This window comes from Bubalus kerabau, chromosome 1 (assembly GCF_029407905.1).
Source record: "Bubalus kerabau isolate K-KA32 ecotype Philippines breed swamp buffalo chromosome 1, PCC_UOA_SB_1v2, whole genome shotgun sequence".
NCBI lineage: Eukaryota > Metazoa > Chordata > Mammalia > Artiodactyla > Bovidae > Bubalus > Bubalus kerabau.
The window spans coordinates 240,114,703-240,127,842 of NC_073624.1; the positions used below are offsets into that span (position 1 = coordinate 240,114,703).

At 38.8% G+C, this 13,140-nt stretch overlaps 1 protein-coding gene across 15 annotated transcripts in view; it reads right to left on the reverse strand.

Moving 5' to 3' along the window:
* The window catches only part of EBF1 (EBF transcription factor 1), a 429,773-nt gene that overhangs the window by 393,457 nt on the left and 23,176 nt on the right, over positions 1-13,140 (reverse strand). For 12 of the 15 annotated variants that reach the window (XM_055560798.1, XM_055560723.1, XM_055560715.1 and 9 more), the window contains 3 exons: positions 12,891-12,954; positions 12,208-12,263; positions 1,440-1,513 (listed from right to left, as the gene is read on the reverse strand). In XM_055560798.1, the coding sequence (XP_055416773.1) occupies positions 1,440-1,513; positions 12,208-12,263; positions 12,891-12,954 (194 nt within the window). Of the gene's footprint in view, positions 1-1,439; positions 1,514-12,207; positions 12,264-12,490; positions 12,656-12,679; positions 12,773-12,890; positions 12,955-13,140 lie in introns of those variants that run through there. The other 3 variants (XM_055560825.1, XM_055560817.1, XM_055560807.1) reach the window with 3 other exon arrangements.

Below are 13,140 nucleotides of genomic sequence, written 5' to 3' on the forward strand. Positions count from 1 at the left end.
GGTTAGAAACGCAGTAATATGAAGGAGGTCATTTTTTAATGGTCTTCAAAATGATTTTACTCATTTATTCTGAAAAGTGCAGCTCAGCTCTAATTGTGCAACTGCTGTATGCAGTATAACACTAATTTTGCCTAAAAATATCTTCTAAGAAATCCCTGACCATATTTTGGGATTTTGTTGCTGCTTTAAAGTTAGAGAAAAGTAACCTGTTTGGGGAATAATTAATAAATTTGACAAATCACTGAAGTGAAAACTTGTGAAACTCCTGTATATTGTAGAATAATATATATTACAGGTATGTTTTTAAAAAGGAGAAAAAGAAATTTTGATTTACGTACATCATTATATACGTAGAGAAGTTAATATTTGAGACTTCACTAAGCAAACACGTTCATCTCTTTTCTATTTTATTTCCACCTGTAGAGTTTTCAGATTGCTTTCCCCACAAGTCCCTGAGCAGCAAATAAAGCCCACCCATGCTGAAGTGGCAGCTGAAATCCCTATATGAATTGGTCAGAAATAGACAGGAGTCAGGCACGCTTTGTGCCAGGAGAACCCGCATGGCTAACAAAGCAATTAGTAGCCCTTCCCTGATGCAGAGTGTCATCGTCATGCTTTATCCAATTACTCAGAATATGTTGGAAGCAAAGTGCCAGTGTTATCTGACAAAGAATAAGAACCTAAACTGCAAGTTAAAAGGCTGTTTTCTGGTTTACTCTCTCCCATACAGAGGGTTGGCTGAGGCCAGGGAAGTGAATGTGGTCTGGTTTCACATGCAGCTTCAGACAAAAATAAAGACACTCATTTGTGGACAACATGAATGTTCACACCTTTAAGGGACTCATCTTTGCTATCTTTCCAAAAACACACTACATTTAAGAAACATTAGCTACACTGTCACCGTTGTGTAAAAGGTAACGAAGATTAAGAGATCGGATGCAAGGTAGGGGTAGAGGCAGGGAACCACATTCAGTTCAAGGAGGAATGATGCCTATGTGGATGGTCATATTTTTAAGTGGAAAAATTAAAAAGAGGAACTATAACTTTCAAGTCTTATCCAAACAGAGACTTCTGCTGACATCAATAGAACTCTTACTCATTTTACTAGCAATGCAGTTGAGCGCATACATTAACACTAAAAGGGTTATATTGTATTTCATTCGATTGACAGGAAAAGGGGAAGGGCACTGTTTTGTGCCCATTAACAGTGGGATATCAAGATGGAAACATAACTTTTAGGATGAAATCTAATAAATAATTGAGAACCACTATGATGTCTGACACTTTACTACCAAATACATCTAACAGTTTTAGTCTTAACAGAACAGAAATGTATACACCAAAATAGGCCTGAACTCACCTAGAATTCAGAGGTACAAATTTGAGATACAAATTCATTTTCTCTTTGGCAATTAGAGAGAAAACAAGGTATTCCTTACCTGCACATGATCTCGTGTGTGAGCAACACTCGGCACATTTCTGGGTTCTTATCTTGGCCTTCATATACTATGGCCTGTAAACAAAGGAAGGATTTGAGTTAAGAATGGAACTAAGTAGCAGAGGAAAAAACTATCACAGTCGAGTTCTTGACCATTCACCACCCAAGCAAGGCCAATTAGCTTTCAGAGCCGAAGCCCTCACCAGGCTGACCCTTTCAAGACAGTCAATGAGGATCAACCCACATGGAGTGGAAGGGGACACATTCTTCTTTGTCCCATCAACCACCTTGTTATAACACACATCTCTGGATACTTGTATGAGATGGGCTTCTGTTGTCAAGACAACCACAACTCTCTCTTTAATTCAGAATAAAAATAAATCTAATCAATGGGGAAGGGAAAATCCAGAAGGGTTTAGGAGATTGAGATACTAGTGATTTAAAATAAACAAAAACACATGGATTTGATTTTTAAATAATTGTTATTTGTCACCTCATCTTACTTCTTTCAGCTCCAAATTGTAATGTTCTAGAGGTAAGTACTAAAAACAAGTGAGGGTATGGTTAATGAGTCCACTCACTGTCTTCTTTGAGATGATGCATCACTCAGGGGAAACCCTTCCTGCTTACACAAAAACATGTGTTCTCCGGGGCGTATACCCACCCAAACAGTAGAATCTGCCTGCATATGCTGGGGGGAAGGGTGAGGGAAAGTTAAGCCATAGTTATCTCCCTCAACCAAGAAGAACTACATCTGACTCTGAAAATTTGGAGTCCTAAACCACCTCACCATCCAGAGATGTTTTTGTCTGCTTTTACTTATATGTGTACAAACATTTTCCTTAAGGTTACCAGAAGTTTTCCTGAGATCTCTGCTTCCTGGAAGATCTACCTGTTAATACCTGGGCCAACCCACTCCAGTGTTCTTGCCTGGAGAATCCTAGGGACGGGGAAGCCTGGTGGGCTGCCGTCTATGGGGTCGCACAGAGTCAGACACGACTGAAGTGACTTAGCAGCATGGGTAGAGGAGTGCTCTAAATGAGTATACATTTTAACTAACTTAACAATGTATCACTGCATAATACTAATATAACACAGTTTCAAATTGTTAATAAAATTACTTTCACACATTCAGATAACTCTCAGTTTCTTGGTGATGAAACTACCTAAATTAACCAAAGATTATTATTTTTTTTTTTTAGGACACACAGAAACTACAGTAACTAACTTGTATTTGGCTGAAATGTGCTCTCTTTATGAACCTGGGACTTTCAAAACCATAAATGATGGGGGACAGCTTATGAAATTGTGTGTGCAAACCCCCAGAACAGGCTCTGATTTTATGTAACTCCAGAACAAAACAAAAACTGCAACAAATTAAAAAATGACAAAAAGAACCTGAATAAGGATAAAACTGTTCTCTACCACTGACCCATCAAAAGTCTTTTTTTATGGCTGGCCTGCTATAACCCTGTATTTTTAATGTTTTATTTTACCATAATTTTAGACATACAGAAAAGTCGCAAGAATATATAAAGATTTTCAAGATACTTTACCCAGATACTTCACTTTACCCAGATGCTTCCAATGTTTACATTTTCAGTAAACTAAATTTATTCATCTTTCTCAATTTTCTTTTCCTGAACCACTTGTTAACTGCAGACGTGCCCTAAATACTTCAAGATGCACTTCCTTAAGACAAGAAATTCTCTTACATAACCACAGCACAATTATCTGAATCAGAAAATGAACATTAGTACAACACAATAATGTAAACACCTGAGAGTCACCGGCTGGGCAATGCCGTCCTTTACAGCAAAACAAACAAACACCCTGATAACAATCACTGCATCCAACTGTCATATCACCTTCAATAAGAAATATTCCTGAGTGTTATTTCATGACATTGACACTGTTGAAGAATGCTGCTGCTGCTGCTGCTGCTAAGTCGCTTCAGTCGTGTCCGACTCTGTGCGACCCCATAGACGACAGCCCACCAGGCTCCCCCGTGCCTGGGATTCTCCAGGCAAGAACACTGGAGTGGGTTGCCGTTTCCTTCTCCAATGCATGAAAGTGAAAAGTGAAAGTGAAGTTGCTCAGTCAGGTCCGACTCTTAGCGACCCCGTGGACTGCAGCCCACCAGGCTCCTCCATCCATGGGATTTTCTAGGCAAGAGTACTGGAGTGGGGTGCCATTGCCTTAGAGGCAAGTTATTTTGTAGAACCATCCTCAGTTTGGGTTTGTCTAATGTTTCCTCAGACTAAAGTTACGTAACTCAGGGCTGGAATACCACAGACATGACACCGAGTTCTCAGTGTATCACATCACTCTGTCAGCTAGTTCCACCAATGGCAGTAAAGTCTGACCATTTGGTTAAGGGAGTGCTTGCCACCCATCAGAGAGCAAAGCCAGATCTGTGTAAAGTCAATACTTCACTTTACAAAATTCATAACTATCTTCTGGTTAGATCTCGTATGTGGTGCTAAACACTTAAAATTACGCACTTCTGCAAAATCCTATTATCACTCCATGTTCTATATGTTCTCTTAATATCCCTGATAACCTCTGTTTCAACTTTAGTTTTCTGTCACGCTAAACTAATACAAGTAACTTGGAAAACAAAATTCACAAGTATTAATGGGATTTTCCCTCCTGTTTAAAAAATAATAATTTGGCTTTTTTAGGAGGAAGGAACATCAATTACATCAGACCTTCTCATTTTGATTCTTTCTAGATAATACCAGTATTATTTTTACTGAGACTACTGGTTCCTCTGAAATCAGTGGACCCCTGATGACACTCCATTAAACATAGGCTGCAGTGAAAATATGTTGATGACTCCCCCAAAACAGTAGATGATCCACGGACTCCCAGGAATTCCGTCTTTTTATCTTTGGTGACTGAACATCATTTGCTGCAGGCCCAGGGCCTCCGTAATACATCTCTACCAAATGTCAACCTGCCACTTCACTTCTGGCAGCAGAGACTTCCTCTACATCAAGCACAGAAAAATGAAAGCATGAGTTTGGATTTGCTCAGAAATACTTAAACTCTGGGGACAAATGGAAGCAGGAAACTTCTGCTGTCCCTTTCCTTGGGGCCTCTACACAACAAAACTTTTCAGCATATACACACAGATAAACAAGTGCTTGCTGCTTCTGTGACTTCTGAAATAAAAGCAAGTGAAACAGAGTCTTTTTCCTCTCCTTTTAAAGAGTAGAACTAAAATCCTGGAACTAGAGTAATCTAGAACCTCAGTGTCATAGCATCAGCTAGCTATACAGTGGAACTCCACTAAAGGCATCTCCACCTCCAACCTCATCTGTTTTTTCGTTGTTTTTTTTTTTTTACTGAGAAAACTTATTAACACACATACCATACCATCTTATAAAAATATGGTCTGAGAAATCAACATTCTGATGAGATCCAACATAGGAAAACAGGATAAATCTATTTTGATAAGTGTCTCTGATGTAGAGTGTCAACAAGACAGACTCTCTAAAAAATGCCAACAAGTTCTCTCTGGCTTTCACACACATCAAATCTCTACCATCTACATTTAGTACACACGTCAAGACTGGTTCACAGTTCAGCAAACCCAGACTTCAAGCCTAAAAGGAAAGGGATCCTCCAGCACAACTTAGGGAAAAGTTTCTGCTTTTCTTCGTAATTTAAACATGTGCCTCTGTAGGGTGTGAGTAAGGCTCCTTGAGGCTTGGATCAGCTGGGAGATCACAAAAGCTTATAAACAGCATTGACCGCTTTAAGTGAAACCATTTTAATAGACAGCTGGTTTAGGACCTAGACAATGGAACACCAAGAAAAAGGCTTATTTTCATCCTCCATAGTAAATCATGCGTCTGCTCACTGGGAAGAAGGTAGTCTGCTGTGAGATCGACAAAGACAACAGTGGTTTAAATAAATCAATGTGTTCATCAGGGGTAAGAATGGGAGGCCTGTTACAGAAGTGGGCAAGAGGGAGAGAGAAAACATATAAAATATATTATTTAAATAAATGAATCAATGGTGAATCAACCAAAAAAACAAACCAAAAAAAAATACAATATCAGGTAGAAAAGATGTTTACGTTAATCCTTCCAATGCAAATATAACCCTTAAGGTGGCAGGAATGCTTCAACAGGAAGAAAAGGAAAAGAATAAACAGCACAAAATTCGTCTCAGCTTTAAAAACCTAGTGAAACTGATAAAAAATAAAGTTGTCAAAACTTGACAAATTTGGAAATTTATTCTTCTGAATATACTAGCCTCCCTTTTCTTAATGTTCTCTTCTAATGAGCATAATGAAATTATCACAATTATTTTAAATACTCCATTGATTTTCATATTGAAGGTTTTTCAGAAATAATTTTTTATAATTAACAAAAATGAAGGAAAAATAAGAATTGTTAAAACTTTTATATCCTTACAACAGCAACACTGTCAGAAGGTTTACTGTAAGAGGATGAAATGCCAGCAGTTTCAAATGCCCATTAACCTATACCATCTTTGAAAAGAAATAAAATCAACTGAGAAACTCTGCCTCAGTAGCTACTGTTTTAGAAGGCATCTTGTGAAGTACGGTTCATCTTTGTGTTTCTAAAATACCACTGGGTCTTAAAAGTTAACTGAAACCTACTACAGATAAAGACCACGCAGTAAAACAAAAAATACATGGTGAACTTACACTGGGATCACACATCAATGGGATGCCAAAGGAAATACAGAGAACTAAGCATGATTTTCTTTGCTTACTTTTCTAATAGTTTTAACTCTTTGCGTCCAATGCCAAAACAAAATGGGCAAAGAGAACACTTTTGACTTTGATTCATCAAAATCTGAAAGGGTTTTAGGAACAAAATGTTTTCATTAGGAGTCTTCTTGGTTTACAAACAAACCATCAGAGACTTGTCATCATCTACTGAGAAAGACAGAAAGAGAGAATGAAAGGAAAGAAAGAATGGAAGGAAGGAAGAAAGGAAGACAGACTGTGGTTTAGCCTCTAAGTCATGTCCAACTCTTGCGATCCCATGGACAGTCGCCCGCCAGGCTCCTCTGTCCATGGGTTTTTCCAGGCAAGAATATTGGAATGGGTTGTCATTTTCATCTCTAGGGGATCTTCCAGACCCAGGAATTGAACCAGGGTCTTCTGCATTGCAAGCAGATTCCTGCATTGCAGGGGATTCTTTATTGACTGAGCTACAAGGAAAACCCAGACAAGTTACCTATAACTAATAAAAACTCCTAATTTTCTATTTAAATCAAAACAGCAACCTTGAAAATATGTCACTTATTTTTTTTTCCAAACTGAAAATAAAAAGCCAAACCTAATTTGTCACCTTAAAAATGCATTCACAAATGCACAAAGTATCTCTCTCAACCAGAAGTAAAGTGTCCTCTAAACACAGTCAACATGACTTTGGCAGCAAAATGCCAAGAACTGAAACTAATCAAAAAATAATATAAACACCTACACTATCAACATACAGCAACATTAATCATTACATTCGACCACCAAGTTCTAGTACTTGTCATTAAAAAAAAAATAGTATTAGCTAATGTGGTTCGAGAAACTTCTAGTAGGTGAGGGAGTCTTAGTTAAAAATTAACCTTTGCCAAAGAAAACACTACAAATTTGACATTTCATAAACAATTGTGTCAAACAGCAATCCAAAATTAATAGTGGAATAAATTTTAAAATTATTTTGCTTCAATTAGCAGTTTTGCTACTGGTGAACAAATTAATATAAAAACGTAACTTAAGCTCAGCCACTAAGCAGGCCTGTTTGCAGAACTGAATTAGCAAAGTTGCAAAGGAATGATATCATATTCAGTAAGCTGTTCAGCTACATCACAGCCCTGAATAAAAAGAGAATGTGTACCAAAAGCAGTTAGCTTCAGAAGGCATTTTTTGTGCCTCAAAGAAATAAAATCTCTCATATTATTCAAACACCAAGATAAAAACTGAATCATTATAACAATATCGTATGATATTTCTTTTTCTAGCAGTAATAAAAGATATTTCACTCATATGATAACTACATTTACATCTATATTAGCAGATACAACTGGCTTTGTTAACTCAATGGGGTAATAATAGTAATAATACAATAATAAAAGCAGAGAATTTATTAAGCACTTAATATATGCCAGTCACTGTTCTAAGCACTTTTCATGTATGAATTCATTTTCACAACGGAGCTTCCAGGTAGGTGCTACAATTCCTTCCATTAGTTTCCAAATGCTTACACATTTTAATAACTAAGACCAAATCATTCTTGCTCAACAACTATATAAACAATTCACCAACATCCAAACACTTCTTCATCCCTCTCAGCAATATAAGACATGAGAACAGACTATCCGTACAGTCATACAAGTTCAATAAATGCATCACTACAAATACGTTCGTTTTTAATGCTGTTCAAACATTCACATGGAAACAGCTCTAGCGTAAATATCCCCGAACAAATGGCTGTATATTATCCAGGAGGGAGCAGTTGGACCGCCAGACTGGGAAAGTACTAGGCCATCTGGCTCCAGCAATCTCTCCAAAACCATCAGCTTTGTTTTCACCCCCAGACTCCAAACAACACATTTTCCACTGTGATGAGTTTACATTTTCCCAAACACAGGTCCCGATCATGCATAAAAATTCCAAACTTCTTCATTCCTCTATGTGCAAGGAAATTTAAATCACCTGCATTTTTGACATGTTACCAAAAGAGAAAGCTGCTGAAATATGGCTCCTAACTATAAACTTGCCCTGTCCTTTTTTGTTTGTTTCCTCAAATAAATGAAAGAATCTCTCTGCTGGCCTTGTTGAATTCCTTGGGAAATTATTGATACACTAAAAATGTGTTTATCTACCAATGAAGAACCACAAACAGAAAGAGCTGTTAATCAATTCTGCGTAGCTGTGGCAGGATATAATGAAACAATCAATAGGAAAAAATGCACTTGCATCAATAACTTAAAGTACCGGGAACATCAAAATAAATATATAAAGATTAGCTGGAAAGAGAACTATGACAGCAGTTCTGATTATTGTATCTTAGACTCCTCACTGCTCTGGGGCTTTTAAGGTGTCCCCTCACCATACTGCCTACCTTCAAATCCATACACACCAGGATTATGTGACTATTAATTTTCCCTTTCCAAAAAAAGAGCTTTGGTTTGGGGGCAGGGAATGTTTGTTTTTGATAACTTTATGGAATTTAGCACTCTTTCTTTGAACTATAAAAATGTCGCTTTTTTCAAAGCAAGATGGTAGGAGGGAAGAAAAATTAAAGGTTTTTTTTAAAAAAAATAACAATAACTCACTGAAGCAATCACAGAACATAATATTTCAAATACTACAGGAAAATCTGAACAGAAGCATATCAAACCTCAGACCTCTCTCACTGAGTTCATTTGAGTGTCCACAGTAGATACTGTTGTTAGATGCAACAGCCATAAACTTCTGGATCCTGCAGGCCTTTTTGCATGCTCTCTAATGGAATACCAAAAACAGCAATGACACAAAAACAACCTATTTTTAGTCCAGCTAAACTTGGTTTTGAAAAACCCTTCCCAAAAACAAGCTTATTTTCTAGTTGCGGACAAGTATTTTAAATATCATTATATCCTTTTTGTTCTATAAAAAAAAGTACAGGGATGAGAGGCTCAGATCCTTACACATTCATTTCTAATAAAGCTTCCCCTTTCCTGGTAGAGTCCAAAATTAAAAGTCATTACCCAAAATAGTGTAATGAGACAGTTTGAAAAGGTGTGAAATACTATGTCATACCAATACATCTTGGTTGATTGAGTACATTTCTGTTTGATCTCAGTGCTACTAACTCCACCCAAGATCAGGAACACTCTACTAAAATATCAAGTGCACAGCTAGTTTTGAATTTTGCTTGCCAAAGATTCCCTTCAAGTTTTAACCCCAACTTGTGAGTCAAAGATATGATATCACATACATAAAGCTGCATCTGATATGAAAAATGTTATGATAAATTAGCAGTTAAGACATTTGAACTATACTGAGATATTCCCTCTGAAATTTATGATGTTATTAGAACTCATCGCATCACTGAAATTATTCCATTCTGCAACAAAACTCTATCAAAATTGTGAGTCTATCTATAAGAACTTCACAGGGGAAAAAAAGTAAGTATTTAATCAATCACCTATATCAAGCTTCTGATTGAAGGGGTCACTGCATACTTAACTAAAATAAAAAACTTAAGAAATTTAAAAATCAGACTTGGCATTTTAATGATCATAGAATAATTTCAAAGCTAGATGAGAATCCACAGTTTTACTTATCAAGGCTAGAACAAAATAATTACATCACAGCTAAGGAGAGTCAGGCTCTTCATGCTGATCTGCTTTTTGAAGACTATTGTATTAGCTGTGTACACAAGAAGCTAACCTACTTCCCAAACTCTTACAGCACATAATCAAGGAACAAGCAACCGGATAACGGGGCAGAGATTGCCTTTCAAAGTAAAAGCTACAGAGAAGGCATTAGACAACTATTATAAAAGCAAATAGGTATGCCTGGAAAAATCTTTTTTCTTGATATTTTTAGACTAAATTCAGATAATTACTAAACTTTTTTTCAGATCACTCCCCACCAAAATATGTAATTGCCTACATTTACAATTTTAACTTTCAGTGAGATGTCACAGTATGGCAAACGACTTTCTTATACCTGCTCTTACTATACTTTATTTTATTCTGGTCCCACCTCCACCCTCACAACTGATAGAATTTATGAAACCAAGCAGTCAAAGAATGCCTTACACTGTAATTTTTCTTAAGCTCTATGACTCTATTAGTAAAATGATATTAGATGTACTGCTTTATAAAAATCAAGATTATTTTTCCACCATAGAACAGTGTGTAAAGTCAGTTCACTTCATAATGGGAAAATCAATTCTTGTGGCACTTTTTCTTATTTTTTAACAGGGCCTAAAATAAAGTTTTGAGAGAAGGTATCACTTTAAGCATGTCCTAATTTTATGTTCCTTACAACTGTTCACTTCATAGAGTTGCCTATAATTTAATATTGAAGTGGCCAATATTTCACAAGCAGACAGGTCTTATATACTGGTTTGTGGGGATGTTTTTATGTTTAAAAAATTAAACTCTAATAAGTACATAGTTCAGAATATGCATTAGAATTCATACTTTCCCTCTTCCCCTCCCATCTTTGCTTTCCTCTGATGGAAATGGAAGAAAAAGATATTCAAGGTATCAAACACAATTTTTTACACAAAATTCCACTTAAGACATTCTTGTTTTGATATCATTATTTTTTAAGTTACTGAAATCAAGTTTTTGTGGCTTTTTATTTGGCAGGAAAAACATTTTTTAAAAAAATACAGTGTGTCCAAATGAAAGGGAATTAGCCTATATAATGATCAAAGCCAGTATAATAATACAACAATGATATTAATAAAAGTATGTGTATTTACTCTGAACGATCAACTACGAAATAAAACAGATCTTCAAGAAAGTCAAATATTTAAGCTAATAATTTGAAACAGATTTCAAGAGATATGTATTCATCATTTTAAAAAATACATTTCATCCTCTCATGTTTTTTACTTGGCTCACAATGAAATATGAGGGTAATAATTACAATTAGCTGTTATTTAATTGGTCCTTGCTGAGTAGATTTTAAAACTTCCAACAGCTGGGTGCATTTTATACAACATATTTAAGCCATGGGTATCTAAAAACAATTTTTAAATATGCATGTATACCATAAATTGAAACTTTCCAAGCCAGTATCTATGAAAACTATGTCCCCCTTTTTAAAGGGAATATTTTAAAACCACAATCAAGCAAATGAGCTTTAACCCTCTCACTAAATTGGTGGTTAGTACACAATGGGTAACTTTCTCTTTGTTCTGATTTCTTTCCCCCACCCAATAAAACTGTCTTCTTTTTTTGTTATTAAATCCTCCAGCTACCTAACCAGATATTTAATTGCTAAACTTTTTCTTAAAATTAAAAAAAAAAGTTTCTGCCCCTCGTTAAAACGTCAGACCTCTTTTCTGACTCGGCTCATAATTGTATCTTTTAAACCATAATTCAACCTTAATGTATACTGCTTGGCACCCGCGTGTTGGGTAGCTTAAGAAAACGCCGTCTATGTACCTTTAAGACCACAAGCTCACTCATGCTGCCTGGCTTCTTGCCAAACTCCAAGGCAAGAGCAGGAGGATTTTTGCAAAATACCCTCTAACAATTGTTGCTCCCTCTTCCAATACTACCACCATCGCCATCTCTCTTTTTTTAATGCGTAGAATGGGCCATCTACGCTCTCGGTCCATCTCCCCATTCCTGGAGAGGCTGCCTTTGCCCCTCACCCGTTCCTTCTGCCCTCCACCTCCCGGGGGAGGTCCTGATGGTTTGAGTTTCACAAGTTCAGCCCGATCTGCACCAGGGTCCCTAGGCACCTTCTGCGCCCCCTGGGGCTCCCTGGCCGGGTCACAGGAAGTTCAGCCCGTATTCTCCTCCACTCAGCACCCCCATAGTCTTAATTCACAAGGTCTGAATTTCCCTTGTAAAGAAGGAGCCGTCGAGCTACCTTCCCCACGCGGCGAGCCAACGTGCTCATGGGCATTTGGGAGGCTGCGCTGAGAGAGCAGTCTGCCCAGACATTGAGAGTTCAACTCCCAGCCATCCCGCTAAGCAGTCGCCAGCTTCTTGACGCTTCCAAATTTCGCGGCCGTGGAGTCACCCCCGCGGCGCGAAATTAAGAAACTTACTTGTTTTGTCATGGAGTCAATGAGGCGAACGTAGAAATCCTGCTCGGTCCTTATTCCTGAGGGAGGGGGCGGGGGATAGGGGAACGAAAAAGAATTAAGTGAGAGAGGATCTGCACAAAACAAACAATGGAGCTCCGAGACTGATGGAACTCCGACTGTCCCGGAGAAGCACAGCCGGGACCCCCTTTCCCCAGGGCGCAGATAAGGGCCACTGGCCTAGTCCGAGCGCTTTTGGAAGGCAGCCCCCAAGCGCTGGCAGCCGGGAATAAGATGGTCCCCCCACCTGGGTACTTTCCCTTCCAAAGGCTGGAGCCCCTCTGCGCGCTCTCCTGCAGCCATCAAGGCCCTGACCGCTCGAGCCCCCTGAACTCGAGGGACTTTGGGGATGAAGTCTACGCTAAGCGGAGAAGCCCGGCCTTAGAAAGCGGAGGAAGAAAAACAAAGCCGCCCAGCGCGGGTTAAGGCACCACACCTGTGCCCAGGTACGCTGATGCTGCTGCTCTCGGGCCACTCAGAGTCCTCCTCAGTCGAGACCTCTTCAAGACCTCGGCAGGGCCACTTTACCCGGAGAATGCCAAACAACTGTGCTTTGCTCAGGGTTCTCGCCCACCTGGAGCTCCCCCACGACCCCTACCCTCACCCGCAGCCCCGGGGTACTGGCGTGGAACCGACAGGAGCCTCACCGTTGCTGTAGAGGAGCTGGAGCCGGTAGTGAATCCCGTTATTGGTCTTTTCGCTGTTGGCTTCCTGGGTTGCAGCAGAACGCAAAGATATAAGAAATGCAGGAGAGGTCGGCGTGAGCTAGTGGACCGACTTCGAGGCATCTTTTCCCAAGCAGGGACCCCAGCCGGGGAGCCGGACAGGCCCGGGAGCAGCAGAAATTGCGGCCAACTATGATCCCTCCGCCGCCCTCCCGACCCTTACTGCTCCCTC